Below are 25,382 nucleotides of genomic sequence, written 5' to 3'. Positions count from 1 at the left end.
TTGCAAGGCATCTTTGTCTTGCCTGCGTGGCCGAAGTGAGACATAGATGCGGCAATCCAATAAATCCAGCTATTATTATCATTATTATTGTTGTTGTTGTTGTTGTTATTATTATTATTATTATCATTAAAGGGATTGAAAACTATGTATGTAGTTGTAAGTTATTGAAAGATTCAAGATTCAAATTATTTTTAATCTGTAAAACAAAAATTCTGCCTCCACTGGCAATAAACTAGCATACCTACACAAGCCCAGAAAGAAATACAAATATTCAACATATCTTCTTCTTCTTCTTATGTTGGTTTGAGTGGTGATTAGTCATATATCAAATACAAATGCAGACATAACATATGGTAGGCATAAATTTTCAAAACATCTACTAAATATCAATGTACAATCATACACTACTCTTCAGCACTCTCTAACCCACAACACAGCTACTTAGACACAGAACATCAGATCCAATGAACCAAATATGCAGCCCTGCACCCATGCAGTGAGTTTAGAGAATGCTGAAAAGAATGTATAAAATACATATTTATGAGGTCAATTCCTCCTCAGAATTTTTTTATTAAAATCAATATAGAAAAGTCAAACAAGCATAACATTGAATATTTCATTAAAATCAGATGTGTAATAGGAAAGTCATTACATTTTCACTTATTTTTTACAAACAGTGACATGCACAACTCAGTGACATGCAAATGAGAGGGTTTATGATGACTCACTATTTGTCCTGTGTTTTTGTTGTTTGAATTTTACAATATTTCAATTTTTACAGATTTGACAATAAGGACCAACTTGACTGAACCGCAAAATGTGCAAAACAATGGTAATTCCACATGTGCAATAAGAAATATAACTTTGTTTCGCATGACAATGAGAAGAAAATTAGAATATTTCACATTTCATATAATAGAAAAAAAAAAAAATTAGTGAGTGGGTGGCGTCATAAGTCCCTTCATTGGCATACTGACCAGGATGTGCGTCAAACTGTTCTTTGAAATTAACTGAAACTTTGAAATGACATAACTTTCTTATTTTACATCCGATTTTGATGACATTACCAGTGTTATGCTTGTTTGGTTTTTCTCTTTTTATTCATATCAACCCTTAGTTGGGGTCGACTTGTCATTTAAACATTTTTTTCCCTGTAATTTCACAGGTGGGTGGGTTACTTTCCAAAGATCATTCTTACTGGTGTGATCAGTGTCAGTGACATTGCGTTTAAAAGAGTGGCTTACTGGCTGAACAGGATGGAAAACTATCGCCTTCGGAGCACGCACGAAAATCAGCTCATACTCAAACTGGTTACGGTAAGGGAAACTTGATTTACGAAACTTTATGATGATTACATTAATGATTGTAATTGGTAAAAGCTTCTGAATCATGGTGTTTATTGGCTGATAGAAATTTTTTGGTGAATTTTTGCACTTCATTCAATTATGAAATGGGATGCTGTTTGATAAAGCTGGTAGCCAATTTTATGTTACAAGCTACTGAATTATTAGATTTTGAATGGCAGATTCGAAAATTATTTAAAAAGCTTTGCATTTGTTTATGAAGTAGGACCCTGTTCCACAAGCTAGTCGTTAACTACATGTTGCAAGCTACTGATTTTTTTTTGTTGGCTCTAAGAAAATTTATTGAACAAACTTTGCCTCTGGTTCATTTATGAAATGGAATTCTGTTTTACAAAGATGGTTGTTAACTACATCTAACAAATTAATATTTGTATTTCTGTTGGATAATGAAAACTTTGTTGAATAAACTTTGCATTTTGCTCATTTATGAAGTGTGGGGCCCTGTTTCATGAAGCTAGTTGTTAATTACATGTTGCAAGCTATTGAAATGTTTTGGAGTTCATTAATACTGTATTATTAACTTGTTGTCATCAATGTACTATAATATGTAATTTTTGCAAGCTACTGGATTTGGGATATTAATTTACATTTGATATTAAAAATTAACAGCTACTCTATTTCTGACTTCGCCTTTGATAAGGTAAATTGCCAATTCATCCACTGCCAACTCGTCCACTCACCACATGGTCTACCTTCATTTAGTCTAATGCCATTCCGTCCATCAACATTTCGTCTAACAACCATTTAGTTCAATAATGATTTGGTCCAATCATCACTTCGTCTAATCACCAGTTTGTCTATTACCATTTCGTCTAATAACCAGTTGGTCTAATACCCATTTTCTTTTCATTCATTTTGCACAATTAACACTTTAGGTTAATTAGACCAAATGGTATATGGACTAAATGGCTATTCGGCCAACTGGTTATTAGACGGAATGGCATTAGACTAAATGAAAGTAGACAATGTGATGAGTGGACGAACTGATTGTAGACCAAATGAAAGTAGACGAATTGGCATTTGGATGAATTGGCATTAGACAAATTGGAAATAAACCTTTGATAATTGTGATGATTTTGTGGTGTTCATACAGGTGCAGTTTATAAATCATTTCCTTGCACTCTTCTACATTGCCTTCATTCTCAAAGACATGACAAGACTCAGAAATGTAAGTATTCTTTAGATCATCATCTATCTTATCTGTCTGAGTTACTTGTAAAATATGAACCTCTTCAAAATCTTCACTTCAAGGACCTATATAACTGTACCAGGTGGGTGTTTCATAAAGCTGTTGGTAAGTTAAGAGCGACTTTAAGAACGACTGGTGACCCTTTCTTACATGCTAAATAATCACCAATGAACATTAAGTGAATACCAATTACCACAAGAAAGGATCACCAGTTGTTTTTAAAGTCGCTCTTCACTTACAAACAGCTTTATGAAACGTCCTCCTGTTGTAAAGACAAAGGGTGATTCCATACGTGTCGTACGGGACATTTAGAGAACATTTGACATTTTTTGACAAGAAAAAAAAAAAATATTCCAGTAACTAAATGTGATCATCAAGTACTACCAGAGTGTTAGGAAAACCAAGACTTAACATGACTTGAATTCACATCATGTATAATACAGATTTTAAATAGAAATGTGTCGTACTGACGCAGAAAAGTGGCTTTTTTAGAAACCTCAAGTTTGTACTCTAAAGTCTGTGAGTTGAACAGATAATTTTCACAGAAACCGAACTTAAATTGATATTCAATTACCCAAGAACAAACGCATCTATGAAAGAAAGCAAAATAAACATTCATGAATAAATAAAGCAAATTACAATTTTCGAGAACATTGTGGCGTACGGGACATCTCTAAATTGAAGCCAAACTTTTCTACTTTATGTCTCTTTGACTTCTTCAATCACTTTATTTGGCTGATGTTAATGATAATCCTATCAAGCTAAAGACATTCATTATGTTAGAAACCGCTTTTGGCTGAATATTTCTGTCAATATATCATAAATAAAATAATGTGTCGTACGGGACACTTGTGTGTCGTACGGGACGATTGTGTGTCGTACGGGACACCTGTGTGTCGTACGGGACACTCGTGTGTTGAACAGGCACTTGCGTGTTGTATTGGACAGCCTGAATAAAACAATGAACTTTTTATCAATTAGAAGGGGAGCATTGTCCCTAAATTCTTCCTTTTTAATGAAAAAGCCTTTTAATAAGTAGTCATTCACGACAATATAATTAAGTAACCTCAATATATACAATCGGGAGCAATATATTATCATTTTTTTCATGATGGGAAATGTACAATGGTTCACAGCATTTTTACGAGCTGAAAAACTTGAGGTTTTGTGTGAAGTTATATTTTCGTGAATCAATTGATGATTTCCATTGCACTATTTAAACAATGAATGAATGAAACTGTTTGTGTAAATTATGGGGCAAAATTGTTATGATTTTTCATATAAAATGTTTATATACATGATATGTCACAACTGTCACTTGAAATTCCACAAAATGTTTTTTTTTCTAAAGAAATGCGATTCTACTTTTTCAAACCTTTCTGCATTTCATGAGACCATATGGTTTGTTATATTTTCCAGATTTTTTTTTACAACTTAAAAAAGTAAGAAGTTTCAATACTGTATATAAAAAAATTAGTGATCATCAAGGAAAGTCCACATAGATGATTGATATGTAAATATTTTTTATTTACATCTTATAATAATTTCACATTAGCATGCAAGAGGAAGTCATCTTCCAGGCTAGGGTGAATCAATTATGAATGTTTTCTTTTCATGCTCAATGACAAAGAAATTAACCTGCTCTGACCAGTGAAAATAACCAGTTTAGCTGAAGGGATTCACAAAAGAATACGCCTACGTGAAGTCAATTAAAATGGTTAGAATCACCTATTTCATGTTCTATGTGGATAAATAAAGTACTTTTTCAGTTCACTTTATGTCAAATCAATTACTTAAATTAAAATAGGCCTACTATTTATAGTTTCTGAATCCAAATCCTGCAATTAAATGCAGTATATATTGTGTGTCGTACGGGACATGTCCCGTACGACACACATTGTGTCGTACGGGACAACTTTTAATAGGACAATTATAGAAAAATGAAGGGCAGTAATTAGATCCTTATGGGATAAATCGATCACCCATGGGTCAAAGATAGAGAAACTGATATCGTGCAATTGCATCATCAAAAATAAAATTGTAGGAAAAACTTTTGCATTTTCATGTGTAGTACGGGACATTGTCAAAAATAGGTTCGGAAAAACAGGGCCTCCCCTATTATGGATCATGAAAATGTTGTAGATATTATTTGGAACCATAAATGATACATACTTCCATTGACCCGCAATATTTTCAATCTTCTCGTGCTTTTCCAATAATCGTTTCAGGCAGTGTTTGTACTTGACTATTTATTTAGCAAAATTATTGAAAATTGAAAATGCCATTGTTTCCCCCAAAAAAAACTATATCTGACTTCACTTTTGGTTAAAACCCATAATTTTCATAAAATTTAGGTATCATAGTAAAATATTACACTACTTATGACTTATTGAAAGCATGTTGAAATTTATGATATTTTTGAAGTTCTAGTGTGGAATCGCCCCAAAGGTTTATGGTGAATGGGGGGTTTGCGCACGCAGCGCCGGAACTGGGATAGTATCTCACACAATTTATGGCAAGTTGCATAGACTGATTATATCATCATAGCATTACCAGCAGCCTTCCCTCATCTTTTCTTCTTTCATTTGTTCTTACATGCATTGAGACCTTTGAAAAGTATGATGCACTATACGAGAACTGTTCTATTATAATTATGTGTGCATATATTCAAAAGTCTCTTCAATGCAGCAGTGGTGATGAATCCAGAGGTTAATTGATTTGAGTTTAGGTTTGATGCTGAAGGAATGTAGTTGCTGCAATCGTTGATTTCATGAGAAAGTCATCAAAATAATAGCAATGGTTACGGTATATTTACCTAGGGTAGCCACTTCAGGCCCTGCTATTATTATTACTCTTATTACTCTAGCTTTAGCTCGGTCACCCATAGGCACTCAAGCATTCAAGGAAGTTCTTCCTGCCGGGTACCTATTCACATCACCTGGGTTGAGTGCAGCACAATGTGGATAAATTTTTTGCTGCTGAAGGAAACTGTCATTGTATATCCAGACCTAGTACATTAACTTAAACAGAAATTTGTGAAATTTAAGCTTAAAAATTATCACATTGAAGATTGCTTTCACAAATAAGCACATGTGGGACAATGTATAATTGTTGCTTCTAGAAACATCCAACACCTGGCTAAAATGCCATGCTTATTGTTTAACAATTTCCTAGCAGATACACACCAGATTCTACCAGAATTATTTGGCACTGATGTTTTTTTTAAATATAATACAAAATATGTGAGTGGCCTTTTTGTTGGATTCTACTCAAACTCATTTTAGATTGTTACCACAATTGGCATTTATCTTTAAGATTTCAAAATGTGTAAATTTGACTATTTCAATTCATTGGATTCATTCGAAGGCCTTGTGTTTCAAGGAGAGTAATAGGTTCAAGTTTGCCAAAATTACTTGAGATATACGCCTCTTATCAGGGAAAAATTGGAAACAGGTCATTAAGTTTTACTTTTTATTTCAGTGATCTATATTCATATGATTCATTAACATTTATGTTTTCATCCGTCAGTACCCGATTATTTCTTGTCTTATGGAATAACTAGAGTTTGTTTTATTAGTTCAGTTGGTAAAATGGTAACAGTCATGTGCCAATTTCTGTTATGATGGAAGTTGTTCCATCATTTTTTATTTTAATGGAAATGCTTTCTGTCATTCCATCTGTATTCTCAGTATTTGGGAACCATATTCATCCTTCGCCAGCTGACAGGTAACTTCAAAGAGTCAGTTTTGCCTTACATCACCGAGAAGCTCAAAGTCTACCGAATGACGTATGTTACTGCAAGCAAAGTCCATACTGATACGAATACAAGAAAACAACAAGACATGACAGAAGGAACCAAGAAACAGGGAGACATTACGGAGGAAACAAAAGGACAGGGAGATAGAAGTATGGGACAAGAAGATATTTCTGATGAAACAAAAAAACCATCTGGGTCAATTTTGGATGGGAGTGAGACGCAAGCAGATGTATTGGAATCAAAAGCTAAAGGAGATGCTTCAGAAAGTAAGTGTGGTAATAGAATGTTTACAAAGATGCTTTTTCTGTATTCATTATTAAGTAATTGTAGTTATTCGTACTAGTACATGACTTATTTAAAAAAAGATTTTGTTGAAAGGAGACACAGAAAATAAATGTGGTAAATACGTATTCATGGAAATGCCTTTTCTGTATTCATAAGTAATTTCTTGTAGTTGTTCTTGCGTATCACAATTTATATGATTTATTTCCAAAATAGGTTTTGTCAAAAGGAGAATAGAAATGTGGTAAATACATCCATTCATGGCAATTTTGTGAATTTTTTTGTCCCAGCAAGGGAGGGGGGAGGGGGAGCCAGTCGAAATTTGAAGGTGGGACACTTTTCTATATCTATACATTATTCATGAGAGTGACTCATATCATGCATATGCATTGCCATTTATTTGATGTATTTCAAGATAAGTTTTTATATCCATTTAGAGTGCAGGATTTCAAAAGTTCACAATTTTATTTCTCATATTCTACTCAGCTTTCACAGATTTTAAAAAAATCAGATATTCTTCTGCTACCATTTCCATGATCTTGGTACCGCGACATTTGCTCTTACGACAAATGCTCCTCCGCTAATTTCTCTGAAGATATAAGGTGAGGGTTAGGGTTGTGATAGGGTCTTTGGTTAAAAATCATGTCAGGATTAAGGCTAAAGTTAAGGTAATATCTCAATCTTGGGTTTATGTTTGACTTTGTGTGTATTTTCAGTAGGAGCAAATGCTATGGAACCTTGATCTTAAATCTGGAACTGACTTTTTATTATTTTGAAAGAAAGCAAAAGATATGTTGTCTTCTTTTTATTAAAGGTGAATCTGGCGGCTCCAATGAAGAGATGTTTATGATCACCCAGGCTGAACTTGAGTCTGAGATGCGTTCATATGAGGTTTGTTCTCGTCTTATGCCTGAGTTGTCAAAATAATCCACACTCTCATAAGAAATTTTTCTCTTTAAGAAAATCAGATAACCAAAATTAAACTACAACTATAGAGTTAAGTCTTGAAACTCTTCAAGTTGCTCCCCAGGGAGTGGAGATAGGTCATGCGTTGTTTGCGGGCATGCAAGGATCCGATGACCTGTGAAATAACTAGTAGATCTGTAAAGCGTTTAAAGATCTTAAATGTTATATAAAAGCAGATTGCCGTTATTGTTATAATATATTTTTTTTTGGGGGGGGATTAAGGACATCAATGTTTGTTTATTATTTGACTAATTGTGTACATTTATACATGGACATGTTATTGATATTATGATTATTATTATTATTATTATTGATCTGATTATTATTATTATTATTATTGATATGATTATTATTATTATTATCATCATCATCATCATTATTATCATCAACAACTTCAGCATCATCAACATCATTATCATTATTGTTATCAATAATATTATCATTATTATAATATTGCCAGGATACTTTTGATGATTACCTGGAGATGGTGATCCAGTTTGGTTACGTCATCCTCTTTTCATCAGCCTTTCCTTTGGCCGGGACGTTTGCAGTCATCAACAACATCATTGAGATCCGAAGTGATGCCTTCAAGCTCTGCTCCATCACACACAGGCCGTTTGGACAGAGAGTTGAGAACATAGGATCATGGCAGGTCAGTAAACCAATATCCATGTACTTGTCAAGAACAAATGATGATGAAAATAATGTCGTACAACGCCTACTTAGCTTGGTGTATGCAAGCAAAAGGGAGGCTGAATGTCAAACATTCGTACCATCCAAAATGTACCATTGCATGGTCTTGACATCGTAATACGATTCAATTACATGTAATTGCACTTAGTAAATAAGTGTCGGTGCATTATGCGCAGGGCTTACTGGCTAAATGCGCATTGCTGCTGCAGATTAGAAGCGCGTTTGAGGGATTTTGCTTGCTTGTTGCTTTCAATAATTCTTTCTCTTTTTCATAGATGAACAATAATTTTTTTTATTGTTCATATGTTCATAATGTAATAGTTTTGTATAAATAGTTTTGTATAATCGAATATGTTTTGTATGTTACATGATTTAGGAGGGGGGGGGGGTGATTGGTGGATCTCCTCTTACCCCCTCCCCACTTGTTTTACTTTTGCTCAATATTTATGGATGCTTTTTTCATGAGTACCAATTAATGAAGTAGTAATAAACTACAATACTTGGTAACCAGCTACTTTTCAAAACCTACTGCTTAAATCTCTAACATTGAATAAGCTTTAACATTGCAGTGAATATGGCTTTTCAGGAGCTCTCCCTTTTTTTTACTTCCCAGGCCTCTTGAGCATTTTCCCTTTGCCGTATCGGTTTATCTTCAATTGGTCTAATGCCAATTCATCCAATTACCAACTTGTCTTCTATTATTTGGTCTTCCATCAGTTTGACCACTATTCACATGGTCTAATTGCCATTTCATCCACTCACCATTTTGTCTAATAACCAATTGGTCCAATTGCCATTTAGTCCTATACGATCTGGTCTAATTGGACTAAGTGTTAATTTTGCGAAATGAATGGAAAAAAATTGGTATTAGACCAACTGGTTATGAGATGAAATGGTTATAGATGGACTGGTGATTAGATGAAGTGACGATTGGACCAAATGGCTGGTAGACGAAATGTTGATCGACAGAATGGCAGACTAAAGGACAGTAGACCATTTGATGAGTGGACGAGATGGCAATAGACGAATTGGCAATTTACTGCCATATCTGGCAAGCTCTTTCATTGTCAAGAACAACTTTTGTTTGAAAAGAGTGGATAAAATTTGAATTTAATTAAAAGTCGATTCCATTTCATTCAATTTCAGTATGCACGTAGCAAATGAGTTGAGACAGGTGAAAGGTTATAGAGGTCTATTGGAGTTTTCAGTATTGACTTGATCCTGATATCTTTAGTTCAAGAAGCCTATAAAATATGAACTTCAAACTTGTAAACAAAAAGCTTTATTATGTTTGCAGTGTAAATGAAGTGTCATTGAGATAGAATGATTGTGAGTTGTTAGCTCAATATCTACTATCAGGTCATACGCAGATAATGTGTACAGAAAATGGGGTTAATGATAGCAAGATATCAAGAATTAACCATCTATAGAATCAATAGAGTCATGGAGGGGCCCGTTCATAAGGGCATGTTGTCATAACAAATGCACAATTTACATAACAAGCTTACTGTCAACCAATATTGGGTCAATGAAATCGAATGATTGAAGCACCTTTGAAGATTGTGTAATTGAATAGGATTCAATTTACTTCTCAAGTTTTAATATGACAAATTGGTTCCTAAGACCTATGCATACTTCATAGGACAGTACTCTAAGTTAAAAATCATATAATTCTGTAAAAATAATATATTAAAATGAAACTAGCAAAAAATTGTGAATTTAATCAAAATCAGATGGAAAGACTGGGGCTATTGAATTCTTAAGTTTTTGCATGATTTTGTGAAACAGTTCTATGCAATGTCATTTTGGATATGCAATAAGCGAGCTGATGATGTCATGTCCCCACTTATGATTTTGTATTTCATTTGTGTGTAACCCTATAAATTCATTTGTGTGAGCAGCACATGTGAATCTCTCCAGAAGTGTGTCAATTTGTTATCATTTTGAAATGTGAATAATTTACAGCAAAATGCCATATTTTAAGTGCATTTCCCAATCCCTTTGAGGTATTTATTTTCTGAAACCTCCTTGACCAAACCCGGTACGTTGGCTCAGTTGGTAGAGAGTCTGTCTCAACAGGAGGTCGTGAGTTGAAGCCCCGGCCCCGTCAGACCAAAAAGACGTTCATCGGTTTAAAGGAAACAGCAATGTCGATCTGGCACTGCTTGTTGGCTGCCAGGCCCACAATCAACTGGGGAAAATGAATTTTTGGAGCGTTTCTATTTCAGATTTTATATCGAACAAAAAATATGGATTTTCATTTTTTTAATCTCTTTTATCCCTCATTTATGTAAATATTTTAGCAAGCATTGGAAGTAATGGCTGTTATTGGTGTGATCGTGAACTGTGCCTTGTTGGGTGTCTTTGGTCAAATTGGACGTACCTTCCCAAGCCTAACGCCAGCTGGAGTCATTCTCTGCATTGTAGTTATGGAAGTATGTTTAGTTTTTGTGTATTCTCCTTATTTTTCACAAACGTAATGTTTCACAATTTTGCATCAAATTAGGAAAATCAACAGGATTATATGTATTTCTTTTTGGAGGGGGGTTGGCTTGCTTAGTCATGAATTTCATAAAAGTATAATTTCTGAGATATATTCAGCGTATAGATATTAAATGTTCATTGTATTACTTTAATTTTTTCTTCCGGGGGGGGGGGGGGGGGGTAAATTTGTTAGCTGCGCTCTTTTTTCATCTAACAATGAATTCATTGTCATTAAAAGCAAATTAGTAATACATACAGTATATAACATTTTTTCTAAAACTGATGTTTTGAAATAGACATGAAATTATGTTTTTAATAATTTTTGTCTGACTTAGGAGGTAAAAATCATGCATATTGTAGACTTTGAAACCACCCAAAATAATGTATATGAATGAAATCAAAAGCAGAAAAATAGTAAATGTAACGCCATTTTAGCATTATTCCAATTAATATTCAGCTGGATGGTAGTGCCACAATGCAGATCAGGGAACTGTTGATATCATATGGGTCTCTTTTTTTTTCTCCAAAGGGTGATGATGATCTTTGATGAGAAGTTAATCCTATTGAATTGAGGATGTTTTAAATCCTCTACGCAAGCAGGTTATATGCAGGTTATTGTGTCTATGCAAAAAATAAAACAACTTTTCAATATTTCTTTCTTAAAGGAGAATGAAACCCTTGAAACCAGCTGAATCCATATCAAAGAGAAAAACCAAAGAAACATATTGTTGAAAGTTTGAGGAAGATTGAATGAATAATAAGAAAGTTATGAGCATTTGAATATTGAGATCACTAATGCCATGTAGATCCTCCCATTGGCAATGCGACCAAGATCTGTGATGTCACACACGTACAACTCCCTCATTACTTTAGTACTTATTTCACTTATATTCTCACTTTTATAGAGTCTATCACAAGGTGAGGTGTTCTCTTTATGAGAGGACAAGTACAGAGATTTCACAACATAATATCATTGATGAATTGTTTGTCATATGATTAGAATGAGCAAAAAGATATGTTTTGGGGTATATTTTCAGTGTCCAGAAGGGGAGAGTTGTTCATCTGTGACATCATAGATCTTGGTCGCATTGCCAATAGGAGGATCTCCATAGCATTAGTGATCTCGACATTCAAATGCTCATAACTCTTCTATTGCTAGTCCTATTTTACTCAAACTTTTGTTGATCATATTCTTTGATTTTTCTGCTTTCACAAAAGCTAACTTGCTCCAAGAGTTTCATTCTCCTTTAAGAATAGAAACAAGACAGTCACATTGCTCAAACAAATAAGTTTACATTCAATTCTAAATGTATTCACATCTTATTTATTAATATTTAATGCATTTATATAGTAAAGAGATTCCTTTCATCCTCACAAACGTAGCTCATTCCATAATTTTCTCTTCTTTTTTTCTTCTATTTTTAGCATATCATTTTAGCTGCAAAGCATGCTATCTCATTGGGCATTCCTGATGTACCGCACTGGGTTTCCATCAAGATGGCAAAACTGGAATACAGGAGACGTGAAGCCCTAAAGGTACGTCCCGCTAGAGTAAGGTCAGAGGTCAGTTAGGGTCAATTAACTTTGAACATGTTGTGGGATCAACATCAGAAAATTTAACCAAGGTTATGATTTTAAATTTTCAAAAAAAATATTGAAAGTAAGTCCACATCGCATCAAGTATTGAAATTAGGTGAATGAAATTTCAGGTCACTAGGTGAAGTCAAAGGTCATTTGCGGTCATTAAACTGAGTATTTCATGATCTATTGAATGAGGGGGCGGTGAAAAATTATTCATCTTAGTTGGTTTAACCGATCACCGGTGTGTTGGCTCAGTTGGTAGAGCATCCATCTCACAACCGGGAGAACGGGGGTCAAACCCAGCCGTGTCAGACCAAAAGACGTTAAAAGATGGGAGTTGCTGCTACCCTGTTTGGCGTTGAATGATTAAAAAAAGGGATAGAGCCTTGTCGATCTGGCGCTGCACAGTGGCTGCCGGTTTCACGATCAATTGGGCAAAGCAAATTTTTGGAGTATTTCATTTCATGTCTATTTCGAATAATAAAATGTGGATTTCATTTTTTTGTTTTCATTTTCATTAAAGTCAGCACCGCTGCAATATTGAATAGTGTAATGCAGACACGATTCACAGAGGCGTTTCACTTAAATTACTTGAATTGTGATCTTTACAGAAACAGGAAGTGGATGCCCTGCAGTGTGCCAAGAGGACACCATCACCAAAGGAAGGTGAGGAGAAGAAGGGTGATCTTAAGCTGAAGATACCACATCAAGGGAAGGTGTGGCCGTCCAGTATGAAGGAAGCAGCTACGAATTTCAAATTCTATCAAAACAACAAAGCAGTGTCCACCGATGATTCCAATACAACAAGCGATGCACAGGAGTATCATGAGAAGCCTAGTCAGGAGAAGAAAGTTGACTAAAGTGGAGTTGTTTCAATCATAGAGCTATTTGTAAGTTATGAATGATATTATGAATGACTGATGCCACTTTCTTAGAAACTGATCACCTATAAAAATCTGGTGTAGACCATCTACACCTACATGTATGAATATATAGTAGGATCTGTAGCAATACCTATGAAAATTTGATAAAGGCCCCTTTTAGGAACTAAATCAATACCTGTGAAAATCTGTTGTAGACCATTTCTTAGGATCTAAATCAACACCTGTAAAAATCTGGTGTAGACCTTTCCTGGGAACGAAATAAACACCTATGACAATCTAATATAGACCCTTTCTTTGGAACTAAATTTACTCCTATGAAAATCTAGTGTATATCATTTACCAAAAGAAAGGGTCACAAGTCGTTCGTAAAGTCGCAGGTAACTTACAAACTACTTTATTAAGCACCCAACAGGATTCATTTCAAGGTGCATGTATTTATGGAAACAACAAATCAATATTCACTGACGACTTCACTCGTCACAAGAGATATCCAGGGGAGCATTTGATCAAAATAATTGGCCAACACGTTGTTGGATCTGAAAATTTTCCTTGATTTTCATCGGCTGAGAAGCAGTGTTACTATGCGAAATATCAAATAAAACACATTTTATTGGATAAAACGTCTGATATGTCCTTTCATAAAATTCCCCACTTGGCTCCATAAACCAAAAATAGCAATTCAATCACAAAATTTACATCGGCCAATCAAAAACATTGTTGCATGGGCACTCTGTTTTTATGACTTACCTGTATCCATTATTGTGTCAAACATTCAATTACCCACAAACTATTGTGTTACGACCCTGGATTATTAGAAGAAATTTAAACTTAAGTGGTTCAGAATTCATTTCAATGTCTTAGCAGCGATAGCCATTGAAAATAAGTACACGACCTTGACCATAATGTGTCATGCCTTTAAATGATAACTTACGGTAAGCTGCTTTTGTAGAAAGTAAAGATAAAGTAAAATATAGATGGTAGTGCATGCTGCTAACGCACAAACTTGTGACATCTTTAAGACAACTTGATTAGAGAGTACATATTAGAAGTCTTCTTCTTCCAATTTGCAGGTTTCCTCTCTATGTCTTAGATGGCACCATTCCCAAAACATTGCCAATCTGACAAGAATTTGGATTCTACGATTGTAGGGATTTGTGCAATTTTTTTCTTCTACAGGGTACATACGCAGGATCGTATGCGTCTTAGCGGAAGTGAGAATACAAAGTGACCAGCCACCCTGAAACAACAATAAGTCACCAGGGAGGTTCTATGTAAATAGCCCTCCCCCCAAATGAAAATAAAATCCATATTTTATTGTTCGAAATGAAATCTGAAAGAGAAAAACTACGAAAATTAATGTTTTCCCAATTGATCATGGGCCCGGCAGCCACTGTACAGCACCAGATTGATGTAGCTCTATCCCTCTATCCCTTGAATTGTTGAATGCCAAACAGAGTAGCAGCAAATCCCATCTTTTAATGTCTTTTGGTCTGACGCGGCAGGGGTCGGAACTTCGGATCTCCCGGTTGTGAGTCTACCAATTGAGCCAACACATTGGTGCTTTGGTAAAATTTTGAAATTGGCTTGTCTGAAAGAATAATTTTTCTTCTTCATACTGTCAAAATTTGAAGTTGTAAAGTGAAAGAAAGGACGAGATACAAGAGTTTTATTTACACCACTTTTTTATTTCAACTTGAAGTTTTTATACTGAGATTGCACAGTGTGCCCATGTAAATCATGCTTGAGTGAACCCAAATCTTCAAACCTTGTTTTTTTTTCTTATTCTGTGAAACTCTTACTGAATCTCTTCTACATGCAATCAAGTACTTGAATGTCTTTTTTTTTATTGATCAATTTTTGACAAATTTTATATCATTTAAAAACTTAGGATGTGTTTTTCAAGCTCAAATAAAAAAAATCTCAAATCCATTTTGGGTGACTTATTGTTGGTTTGGTGGTGACATGTCACAAATGTTACTTTGTGAACCTTGACCCACAGGTCACCATTTTTTACTTGATCTCCATCACATTTCATTCTTTTTATCTGCTTGTTTTTTTTTCAATCTGTATATATTGTTGATTTTTATCCAAGTGGGACTAAAAACACTTAAAAAATAATAACAGTATAATCATAATAGTCTTGGAAACAATTTATCATGATGACCATAATGAAATGGTTATTTAGTGGTGAATTAATATTTTACTAGCCTTTTATTTTTTAATTTTAGTGCATGTACATTGTATTAATAGTATACAAATTTTGATTACCATGTGGCAGTCGTGTTTAAAGTGTAATTGCACTTTGTTGCTGAACTACAGATTGTGCGACATTTGCTCTTACAACAATTCCTCCTCCACTTTGACATGAGGATTGGGGTTGTGATATAAGTTTTTAGTTCAGAATCATATGAGGATTAGGATGATGATGAAGGTCATGTTTCAAACTCGGGTTTAACGATGATAATAATAGGCATTTATATAGCGCCATCTATCTAGAAATAATCTATTCCGAGGCGCAGTGTTTATTATTATTACCCCGGCTTTAGCTCGAACTGCCTATCAGCCCTCAGTGCATTCAAGGAATTAATCCTGCCGGGTACCCATTCACCTCACCTGGGTAGAGTGCAGCACAACTTGGAAAAATTTCTTGCTGAAGGAAATTACGCCATGGCTGGGATTCGAACCATGACCCTCTGTTTCAAGGTCAGATGACTAATCCACTGTACCACGACGCTCCACATTTTATTGAGGCCTATGTGTGTGCTTTTTTCAGTTGGAGCAATTGGCGCAGGAGCAAATGATATGGGACCAAACTACATGTACAAACATTCATTGTTGTTATAAATACTGTGTCATCCATGTTGCTAAATCAGGGTCTTGAATACTGGGGACAAACACCCCACCGGAAGGTTGTTTCACAAAGAGTGAAGTATGACTTCTATCGACATAGGGGGTGTTGCAAGCAAATATTTGCGATCAATTGCAAATGTTCTGTTCCAATTTTACAAAATGTTAACTACAGCTAATCAGATTACACTCCTTGTTTCAAGAAGCAGATTTCAATTCAGTTCAATTCAAGTTTATTTTTCTCTCTGCATAAAATGAACATATGATAAAATACATGAGGATTTAAAGTATACATATCATCAAAGACATAAAAATTTACAAGAAAAAAGCGTTGATGAGGGAAGCAGCCAGGAAGGAGAAAATTTCCTTAAAATGCTGCCAACCCAAATAACTTTAAAAAGAATAACAATTATTGACAATATCAAAAGTTGCAAAACAATTAGAAAATTACAAAGACATAGAGAGACAAGTGGTATGATTTAGATTATTATTATATATATATATATATATATATATATATATATTGGCAATCAACTGAAACACATGATTCCTCTAGGGATCGAAAATAGACTTGTATTTGATCGCATGTTGCTTACAACGCCCCAATAGTTTGAATCTTATTGATTGATATGCAGTAGTGACCAATGCTGTGATGCCTTTTATACCACATGGATATTGGAGTGCTCAATTCTTTGTGAAACTATTCATGTACAAATGTAGCACAACTCAATCCTGATTTTTGCAATCATTTGTACTGGGATATCCATCTTTTTTTTATTTTTTACTTTTCCTTAGCCCATTATAACAAGTGGGTCTGGGGGCCATTTCATAAAGCTGTTTACAAGGTTATGCATGAATGGAACATGGTCTTAGGTACATGTACTAAGTTAGAGATATATCATTTAGCACAAGAAAGGGTCACAAGTCAGTATGTCAAATCAGTTATGAAAACAGCTTTATGATACACCCTGTTGCATGAACAAATTTTTTTTGCCAGAGTGTTTTTTATGGCAAAAGTTTTATGCAACAGGTCCCTAGTGGGTCTGACTGTTGCACTATGCTGTGTCGTAATAACATGAAATTTATTTATGAAGTTTGTACTGAAAGAATTAACTGTTCTCAAAATTAAATTGTTAGCAGAAATGAATTAAACAAATTCAAATAAATTAAGTTTCATTCCATTACCACAACCACACCTGAAATTTGCTTGCGGCAGCTGATAATTTAATGCAAATTTAAGTGAGGTTTCCCTCGTAATTTCTTATTTTGAGTCAATATTTAGTGAAATCCATTGAAATCAACGTTTTTGTATACATGTACATGTACTTTCAAGAAAGCATACACTTCACAATCAAGGGAATGAGAATCTGCATTTATAATCTTTATTATTTCAGTAATTCAATTGAAGTTTCCCCCTATTAAACTTGCTTATGTGAATCAATATTCAGTAAAATCAATTAAGAATTAATGATGTGTGTATTTTTAAAGGTATCATACATTTTCTTTAAAAAAAAGGAATCATGACTCTATACTCTTGGTCATAACAATAATGACAATACTGCCACTAGCTCTCTTTGTTTCTGTTATCACATTACATATGATATATCCTATTGTGGTAGCGATCTGATTAGTCTATGTCTAATTTCCATGTGGTTTTGATCGTCTTGCGTAGTCTAATCCCACCTTATCTACAACCAGTTTCTCTACTCACCATTCAGTCTAATTGCCATTTCTTCCCATTAACAATTGTGTCTACTTTGTATCAAATATCAAATTTTTACGTAATGTTAAGAGTTGACAATATGTATGTAGTTTTGTGGTGAGAAAGTGACTTAACTAATATCAGTATTATACTTTTTAAAAACATTTCGATGATTGAATTTGAATAATCATGATATAATCAGTCTTTAAATGACACAAGTACTAACAATTGAATAAGTAAGTTTTTAAGAATGGAAATAATCAAAAGCTTGATATGGGGTATTATATATTCATTGTACATTATATATGTATTTTTATTTATATTTGTATACATGATGTTGATTATAGAAATTATCTTGTGCTGCATGATGAGTAGGGCGTAATAGTTAGTTATTCTTATGAATGTATAATAGCCAAGAACAAAATAGTGCAATTAAAAGAAATCATATCTTACTCAGGAGGATGTCAGCTTTTATGCTTTTGATGAATAGCTACTTTTCAACATATTTCTTAATCTTGCCATATGAAACCCATTTGTGTGTACAAAAGGGAACATTTAATGTAATTTTCATACTTTTTTAATCAGTTCTAAATAGCCTCCCTGTTTATACATGGTTTAGTGTTAGTTTTGGTGTTGAAAGCACAGTTAAGACTGCCTGATATTGCACCAACACCTGATCTGAGTTTACCAAAAAAAAATCAACACATGTGGCCTGTAACGCAAAGCATAGCAATGATCGTAGAACATTTTTCTACGATTGATTCCATTGGCTACAATGTACAATCAATCGTAAAAATCAAGCGTACGATTAATCACTAACCTTTGTGTTACGGGACCCTGGTAAAATTTGTTGGAGTACCTGTTTCATTATGTTGGTGTAAAAATAAACTTGACACCAACGCTAAATGGTCAACACCAAATTTGAAGGCACCCAGTATGTACTGGTAAAAGAATGGATTTTTAAAAAGTAATAGTTGTAGAGGTGCAGTGTACTTTTTGGAATATTTTCTGATCCTGAATTTTTAGTAATTTGTCATCTGAAAGAGAAAAATGAACTGAAAAAAAATTATTCTAATTTCCAATGAAAAGTTTTGTACCATTATAAAAATCAATGGTAATTATTACACTTTTTTTAATAGGCACCCCCCCAAAAAAAAAAATTAAGTAAGTACTAATAAAAAGATCATGATTAGTAAGTGAAATCGCAATTAGATGTTTTAAATTAAAACTGTGTCATATTATATTTTTCAAACGAGAGGAAAAAAAATTATTGCTGATTTGGAGTGTAGAAAATTGATTTATATTCACTTTAGAAAAAAAATTATGTACCCCTATGGGCTAATGAAGACGAATGAAAATGTTTTCCGCATAAAATTCCAGAACGTATAATTGTTATTCTATACTTTAAATTTTGTCTGTTGCATTCTACAGCGCACATGAAAAGTATATTTTTCACCACAATTCTTATCATGGGAGAAGTGTTACTATTGCCATCATATTATAATTTTCAGAATGGTTGAATTTAATAAATGAAATTATATGACACCTAGATAGATTCTTGTGATTTGATTGGTTGTTTGATATCGTTCATTTTGCAATGACGTCATCAACCATGCAATTTTGTATCCATTCATCATGCAATTTTGGATCCATACGATTTTGTCCATTGCACGTGCACACCGAGACTGTAGGCTCGCGGGACTACTCGTGTTTCCTGTGTGCATGTTGTAATGACGTAACAATCAACAGACCGAACTCGCACTGCATGACCATGTTTTGCATCAAAATTCATAAATTTCATATGAAAAAAAAAAAATCAATTTTTAGGTGTCATATAAACCAAATAATTAATGTTTTTTCATTCGTGCAATGCACAGAATACTTCATTCGGTGAAAGATTAAATAATGATCCATTCAACTAGACTATGCCTCGTTGAATGGAGCATTTCATCTTTCACCTCGTGAAGTATTCTGTCCATTGCACTCATAAACATTCATTATTTGTATATTAAATTGAATTAAATCCATCTTCAGCTGTGCAGATCATTCCCACATTTTTTCACTTAACAATATATGTGAATGTAAAATATATTTGTACTGCATGTATTTACTCTTACTATGTTACATCCTAGTAATACCAGATGTATTTATTAATTTACATCAAATGTACTTTTGAATTCTTTTTAAAACAGTAATTGTTGTGATAGATTGAATTTCATGAAAATAGAAACTGAAAATGAAAACCAATGTATTGAAAAGGAAGAGGTAAAAAGCTGTTGTATTATGATAAAATTATTACTTATTATCTGGTGATGTATTATCCTAAGCCGTTTGGCCTTCATGAAAGTCAATGCTTTTGTGGTATCAGTTTCTAAATAAAAGCAAATTGTTATAAATAGTTTTGTAACCAAAATTTTTAATTAGTTGTCTTTAGCAGAGTGAAGCTTAAAATGTCAAAGTGTATAGTAAACGTTTTGCTCAACTTGAGAAAAAAAACAATCAGCTACAAGAAAGACTCGTGGCAGTCGGTATTGACATATATGCTGATGATAATTGATGGCAATGATGGTGATCATGATGGTGATGATTGTGATGACGATGATGATGACGATGATGATGATGGTGATGTTGATGATGATGATGATGATGGTGGTGATGTTGATGTCATGATGGTGATGATGATGGTGATGTTGTTGATGTTATGATGGTGGTGATGATGATGATGATGGTGGTGGTGGTGGTGGTGATGATGATGGTGGTGATGTTGATGTCATGATGGTGATGATGATGATGTTGATGTTGATGTTATGATGGTGGTGATGATAATGATGATAATGGTGACGATGATGATAATGGTTACGATGATGATGATGATGTTGGTGGTGGTGGTGATGATGATGATTGTGATTGTGATGATGATTATGATGATGACAATGATGATGATGATAATGATGGCGATGATGATGGTGATGATGATGATTGTGATGATGGTGATGATGATGATTATGATGATGACGATGATGATGATGTTGGTGGTGGTGGTGATGTTGATGGTGATGCTGAAGATGTCATGATGGTGATGGTGATGATGATGATGGTGATGTTGTTATGATGTTGGTGATGATGATGATGATGATGTTGATACTAATGATAAAGATAATATTGGTAGTGATGGTAATGTTTTTTTTAATTTGTGTTTATCTCAACAATTATTTATGACAATAATTATAACAGTAATAACAAATGATATTATATTGGGTATGTATGAAGGTTTCGATATTATATATGACGAATTATCTCAGCTCTTCTTTTTTTAAATCTTTATTTGGTCAAAATCTTACCCCGGGTAAATAAAAACGTGAATGATTCTCGTTTTCTTCTCACGTTTCCTAGACATAAAACCCATAAACCACCTCCCAACAACCTTCGTCACTATCAGTCAAAAGAATCAATACTACGGTATATAATCATGATAATAGTCCTCTGTAATCGCATTGACAAAAAGCGATTGTTCTGTTACAAAATTGCGAATTGACAAAGGGTCTCTATCTTCTCTCTCAATCTGTTTTATGTTCGAGACAATACCACTTTCTCAAACAAGATATTCAATGACAATGTATGTAAAACTAATCTCCTTTTATATCTGCCCGAAAATATCGATGAATCTCCATGGAATTTCCATGAATAAACCTCATTCCAGGCAACTTATTTCATGATTATCAATTCAACGTTCAGACATTAATTGTGTGTTTTTGGTGGACTATTTGTCAACAAGGTTAAATGTATTACAATGTGCAACAGTCGCATCAACGAAACCGACTTCAAACCGACAGCTTTGATCGATCAGGAGGCGGTTTCGCAAGTGTGAACGAAGCATTACACTCGTTTACAACTCCACTAGAAGAAATAACACTTTTGCTCTTCAAGATATTTTTTTTCTAAGTGGAATTTGGAGTGAAATATACATCTAATCGATTTGGAGTGAAAAACACATTTCAAGCTAAATTATCTCTTGCCAATAAAAAAATGTAAATTCAAAATCAAATGTATTAATTCCCAACAGAAACGAAAAAAACACAATAATACAATATCAATTTTCTTCTTTTGTTCCTTTTTATTCAAGAGAGTAAAGTTGATTTTTTTTTACACAGAACAAATCAAACTCTTTATAGAACATTTAACACATACAATTTTACATAATTTCTTCTCGTATTGCCTACTTCAAAAAATAATCATATATAAACAACCTTTCTAAAGAAAGTTCTCACACTGGTTGTTTTTCACAAAAAATATACCTTTCAAGATCAAAATGAATTTAGTTGCTTCTTTCATCTTCATTTTGTAGATGTGAAATTTAGAGATTTTTAAAAAGAATAGTATTTAAAGCACAGAAATTAAACGATCTTACTCCAAATAAACATAATTTCCGATCAATCTATTAGCGTCTTATATATTATAATATTTTGAGTTCTCATAATACAGAATCTTAATTAAAATCGGGAGTATAACTGAGAATTAAAATAAAAAAGAAATGTGCAAAATAAAAGACATCAATGTTGCCTATCGGGAAGCACCCCATCCCTGAAGCACAGCTTATTCAAGCTTTGACGGCGCTACAATGAAGGGTTGCTGCCCCCTCCACTTTTTTCAAAAACGTTTAGGCCCAAAGGCGGATCCAAGGGGGGCCCGAGGGGCCCGCCCCCCCCCCCCATTGGCGGATCAAAAAAAAGAAAAAAGGGGGAAGAAAGAAAAAAACAGAAATAGAAGGGGAAAGAGAGGAGGAAAATTAGAGGAAAAATAAAAGGAGGGAGACAAGGGAATAAAATAAGGTGAAGTGAAAACTTGGAAGAAAAAAATTTTCATGTCACAATATAAAATTTTCGCTCGTGCTTACGCTCGCTCTAATTGTTTAAAATGTATTAACCCGGGCATCCATATGCATTCATAATTACAAAAGAGCTTATAATATCAACAAATTTCGCGCTCTCATTAGGACTACTATATAGATTAATAAATAAGATAACATCATCATGAATTCCTAATTAACTAAATCCCCCGCGCCTTTTCAGTATGTAATACGACAATTTTCATCTCTCGCTTAGATGAAACTTGTCGTATTCCATATGAAAATGATATTCCTATTCCTCTACAAGAGGAGTACGAAGATCATTTTCTGATGACAAAACGGTCTTTAGATTGTTGTCCCGGTCCTACAGGTCAAAATAATTATCAAAAAAAAAAAAAATCAGCTCGCGCTTCGTGATTGCATCATTTATTAAGTGTGATCCACTTCCAATTTTATACACAGTGCTTGAAATAGTGTTCAAATTGACCCCTTTTTAGATCGGTATATCAAGTATTTTCAGCTCCCGCTTTGCACTCGCATTATTGATTTTCACGATTTTACTTTTTATGTTTTTTTCAGTTATTATTGTTTTGCAAAGTGTACATAGATAATTAATATACTATTATTATTATTATTTTTACGAATTATAGGTAATGAAACTAAGTTTAGGGGCTTGCCTTTCATACAAGCTTTTTTCGGCAAGCCCCTCTGCTTAACTCTAAAATACAAAAATAATCTGGGGCAGCTTAAGTTTTTTAATTTTTTAATCAATTCTAAGGGCTTAATTATGTTATATATATGATATTATGTCTTGTTATATTATTTACTTTGTTGTGCTTATTATATTATGTACAACATTGTGAAACAGAAATTAATGAAATTGAATGAAATCATTAAAAAATGTAGCCCCTATTCAGCAGGCGCGCAGCCAGGGGGGGCGGTCGCCCCCCAAAAAACGTCCCCAAAAAGAAAAAAAAGAAGGGAAAAAAGAGAGGAGAAAAGGAAAAGCGAAGGGAGGAAAGGGAAGAAAGGTAGCTTTGTGGGTTTTTCTTTTTATTCTTTATTTTTTCTCAAAAGAGAAACTCCTTCACTCTTGCTCTAAATTTATATATATGAATTTTGCTTCCGCGCTGCGCGCGGTTAAATGACAATATTGCAGTTCTCCTTTGTATCCCCTCACCCTTTCTCTAACCCTGTTTTTCCACCTCAGCTACAGGCCCTATTGTGTTTCTTGCCAGTTAAAGTTCAAATGTCATTAGGGCATGGAATTAGACATGTTTTATAGCTCCATGGAATTAGAGTAAGGTTAGTCCGAAGTATATGATGTTATCTTTTTTTTTCAAATTGATCGCGCAGCTTCTCGTCGGGTCGACTCCGGGCGGGTAAAATCTTTATATCAATTTCTGCCATCACCTCCATATAGGCAACTTCTCCCGCTTTTCAGCTCATTACTAAACAACCATAATTTTGGGGCAAACAGGAACCTAATTTAAAAAGAGGAAGGTATACAATTCGTGTCGTATTAAATATAAAAAAAGTACAATATATTTTTTTTATCAAATTCTATTAAACTTCATTTCCCTGCACATTCATCTCTTGTCCTGTTTTGCGCCCTCAGTTTGAAATTTTGAATGACACTCAAGTTTCTTTATCATTCAAAATCAAGCGCTTCAGGATAATAGTCAAGAAATCATCCTTTTTTATATATAATTTAAATAAATCACAAAAGTTTCAACTTTTTGCGCACTATTTTCCTTGTAATGAAGTTCAATAATCTTATAAAATCAATTGAATTAAAGCCGATGGGGTATTAGAGATTTCTGCATTTGATGAAATGTCCGCCCTTTGAAATTTCAGAGTATCATTGCTCTGGGCGGGGAGGAATATCTTCCTCCCGGCATCCCCCGGCATATACCCTGCTTCTCCTCTGTTTTGCGAGTTAAAGATATAATTGTTTGTAATCAAATCTGATCTTTCAAAGGGAAGCATTCATTTCAACTTAGAGAACCCTTATCTCGAGACCCTTTTATTTGGAAAAAAAAACTTGATAAAACGCTTTAGCTTCCGCGCTTCGCGCGGGGTAATTATTATTTAAATTCCCTCCATTTTATTCTTTTTTTGTGCGTTCACAATCACTTTTGAAAACAAGGTTCAAAATCACAAAATAGTCAACTATTTTGGTGCTGATATAGGTACTAGAGACAAGAGAGACGGCTCCTTTTGATTTTAATTCATGAAACACCGATAGCTCCCTCTCCCTGCACCCACCCCTCGCAATATTTAAATAGGGCTTATGAGATTATTACTTATTGATTTAAATGAATAATGCTAAGAAGTGAGGACTACCCCCTTCAAAGAAACAAACCAAAATCAACTTTGAGCTGCCGATCGGGGAAAATATGGGTGAAAAAAAATCGCCCCCGTATTGGCGAATATTGGATCCGCCCCTGTGTAGGCTTATATAAAAAAGTAAAAAAATCCATCTGGCCAATCATTTTGCACGGTCAGCCGCCCCCCCCCCCACAATTTCCACAACGTTCTGGGGACCCCGCAGGGGGGGGGGGGCAACCGACACTGATTTTTCAGGAAGTGATAAAAAAAGAAGCTTAAAATGAAGAGAAAAGGAAAGAAAATCGAAGGAAGGAGAAACAAAGCTATCAAGGAGAGGGATATTACTTTAATATTATTACTACTTCAATATTACTTCAAAACGCCAGAAACCGCCTTTGTATTCGAGTTCTGGAAAAGAAAGGGGAAAAAGACATGCCCATCTGAAAGTGCCAAGTT

At 34.2% G+C, this 25,382-nt stretch overlaps 1 protein-coding gene across 2 annotated transcripts in view; it reads left to right on the top strand.

Moving 5' to 3' along the window:
• The window catches only part of LOC129261897 (anoctamin-8-like), a 36,669-nt gene extending 20,227 nt beyond the window's left edge, over positions 1–16,442 (top strand). Inside the window, exons 8-16 of one of the 2 annotated variants that reach the window (XR_010293597.1) lie at positions 1,166–1,316; positions 2,458–2,532; positions 6,243–6,576; positions 7,407–7,483; positions 8,019–8,210; positions 10,555–10,686; positions 12,161–12,271; positions 12,928–13,434; positions 13,527–14,533. Coding sequence is in view for 1 of the 2 variants with exons in the window: in XM_064099688.1 (XP_063955758.1) it covers positions 1,166–1,316; positions 2,458–2,532; positions 6,243–6,576; positions 7,407–7,483; positions 8,019–8,210; positions 10,555–10,686; positions 12,161–12,271; positions 12,928–13,176 (1,321 nt within the window). In the remaining variant the exon portion in view is untranslated. Of the gene's footprint in view, positions 1–1,165; positions 1,317–2,457; positions 2,533–6,242; positions 6,577–7,406; positions 7,484–8,018; positions 8,211–10,554; positions 10,687–12,160; positions 12,272–12,927 lie in introns of both variants that reach the window. The other variant, XM_064099688.1, reaches the window with a different exon arrangement.
• The last annotated feature ends 8,940 nt before the right edge of the window (positions 16,443–25,382 follow it).

This window comes from Lytechinus pictus, chromosome 5, assembly GCF_037042905.1.
Source record: "Lytechinus pictus isolate F3 Inbred chromosome 5, Lp3.0, whole genome shotgun sequence".
Classification (NCBI taxonomy): Eukaryota; Metazoa; Echinodermata; class Echinoidea; order Temnopleuroida; family Toxopneustidae; genus Lytechinus; species Lytechinus pictus.
The sequence above is the reverse complement of the archived record's forward strand: the minus strand, read 5'-3'. Positions and strand labels throughout refer to the sequence as shown.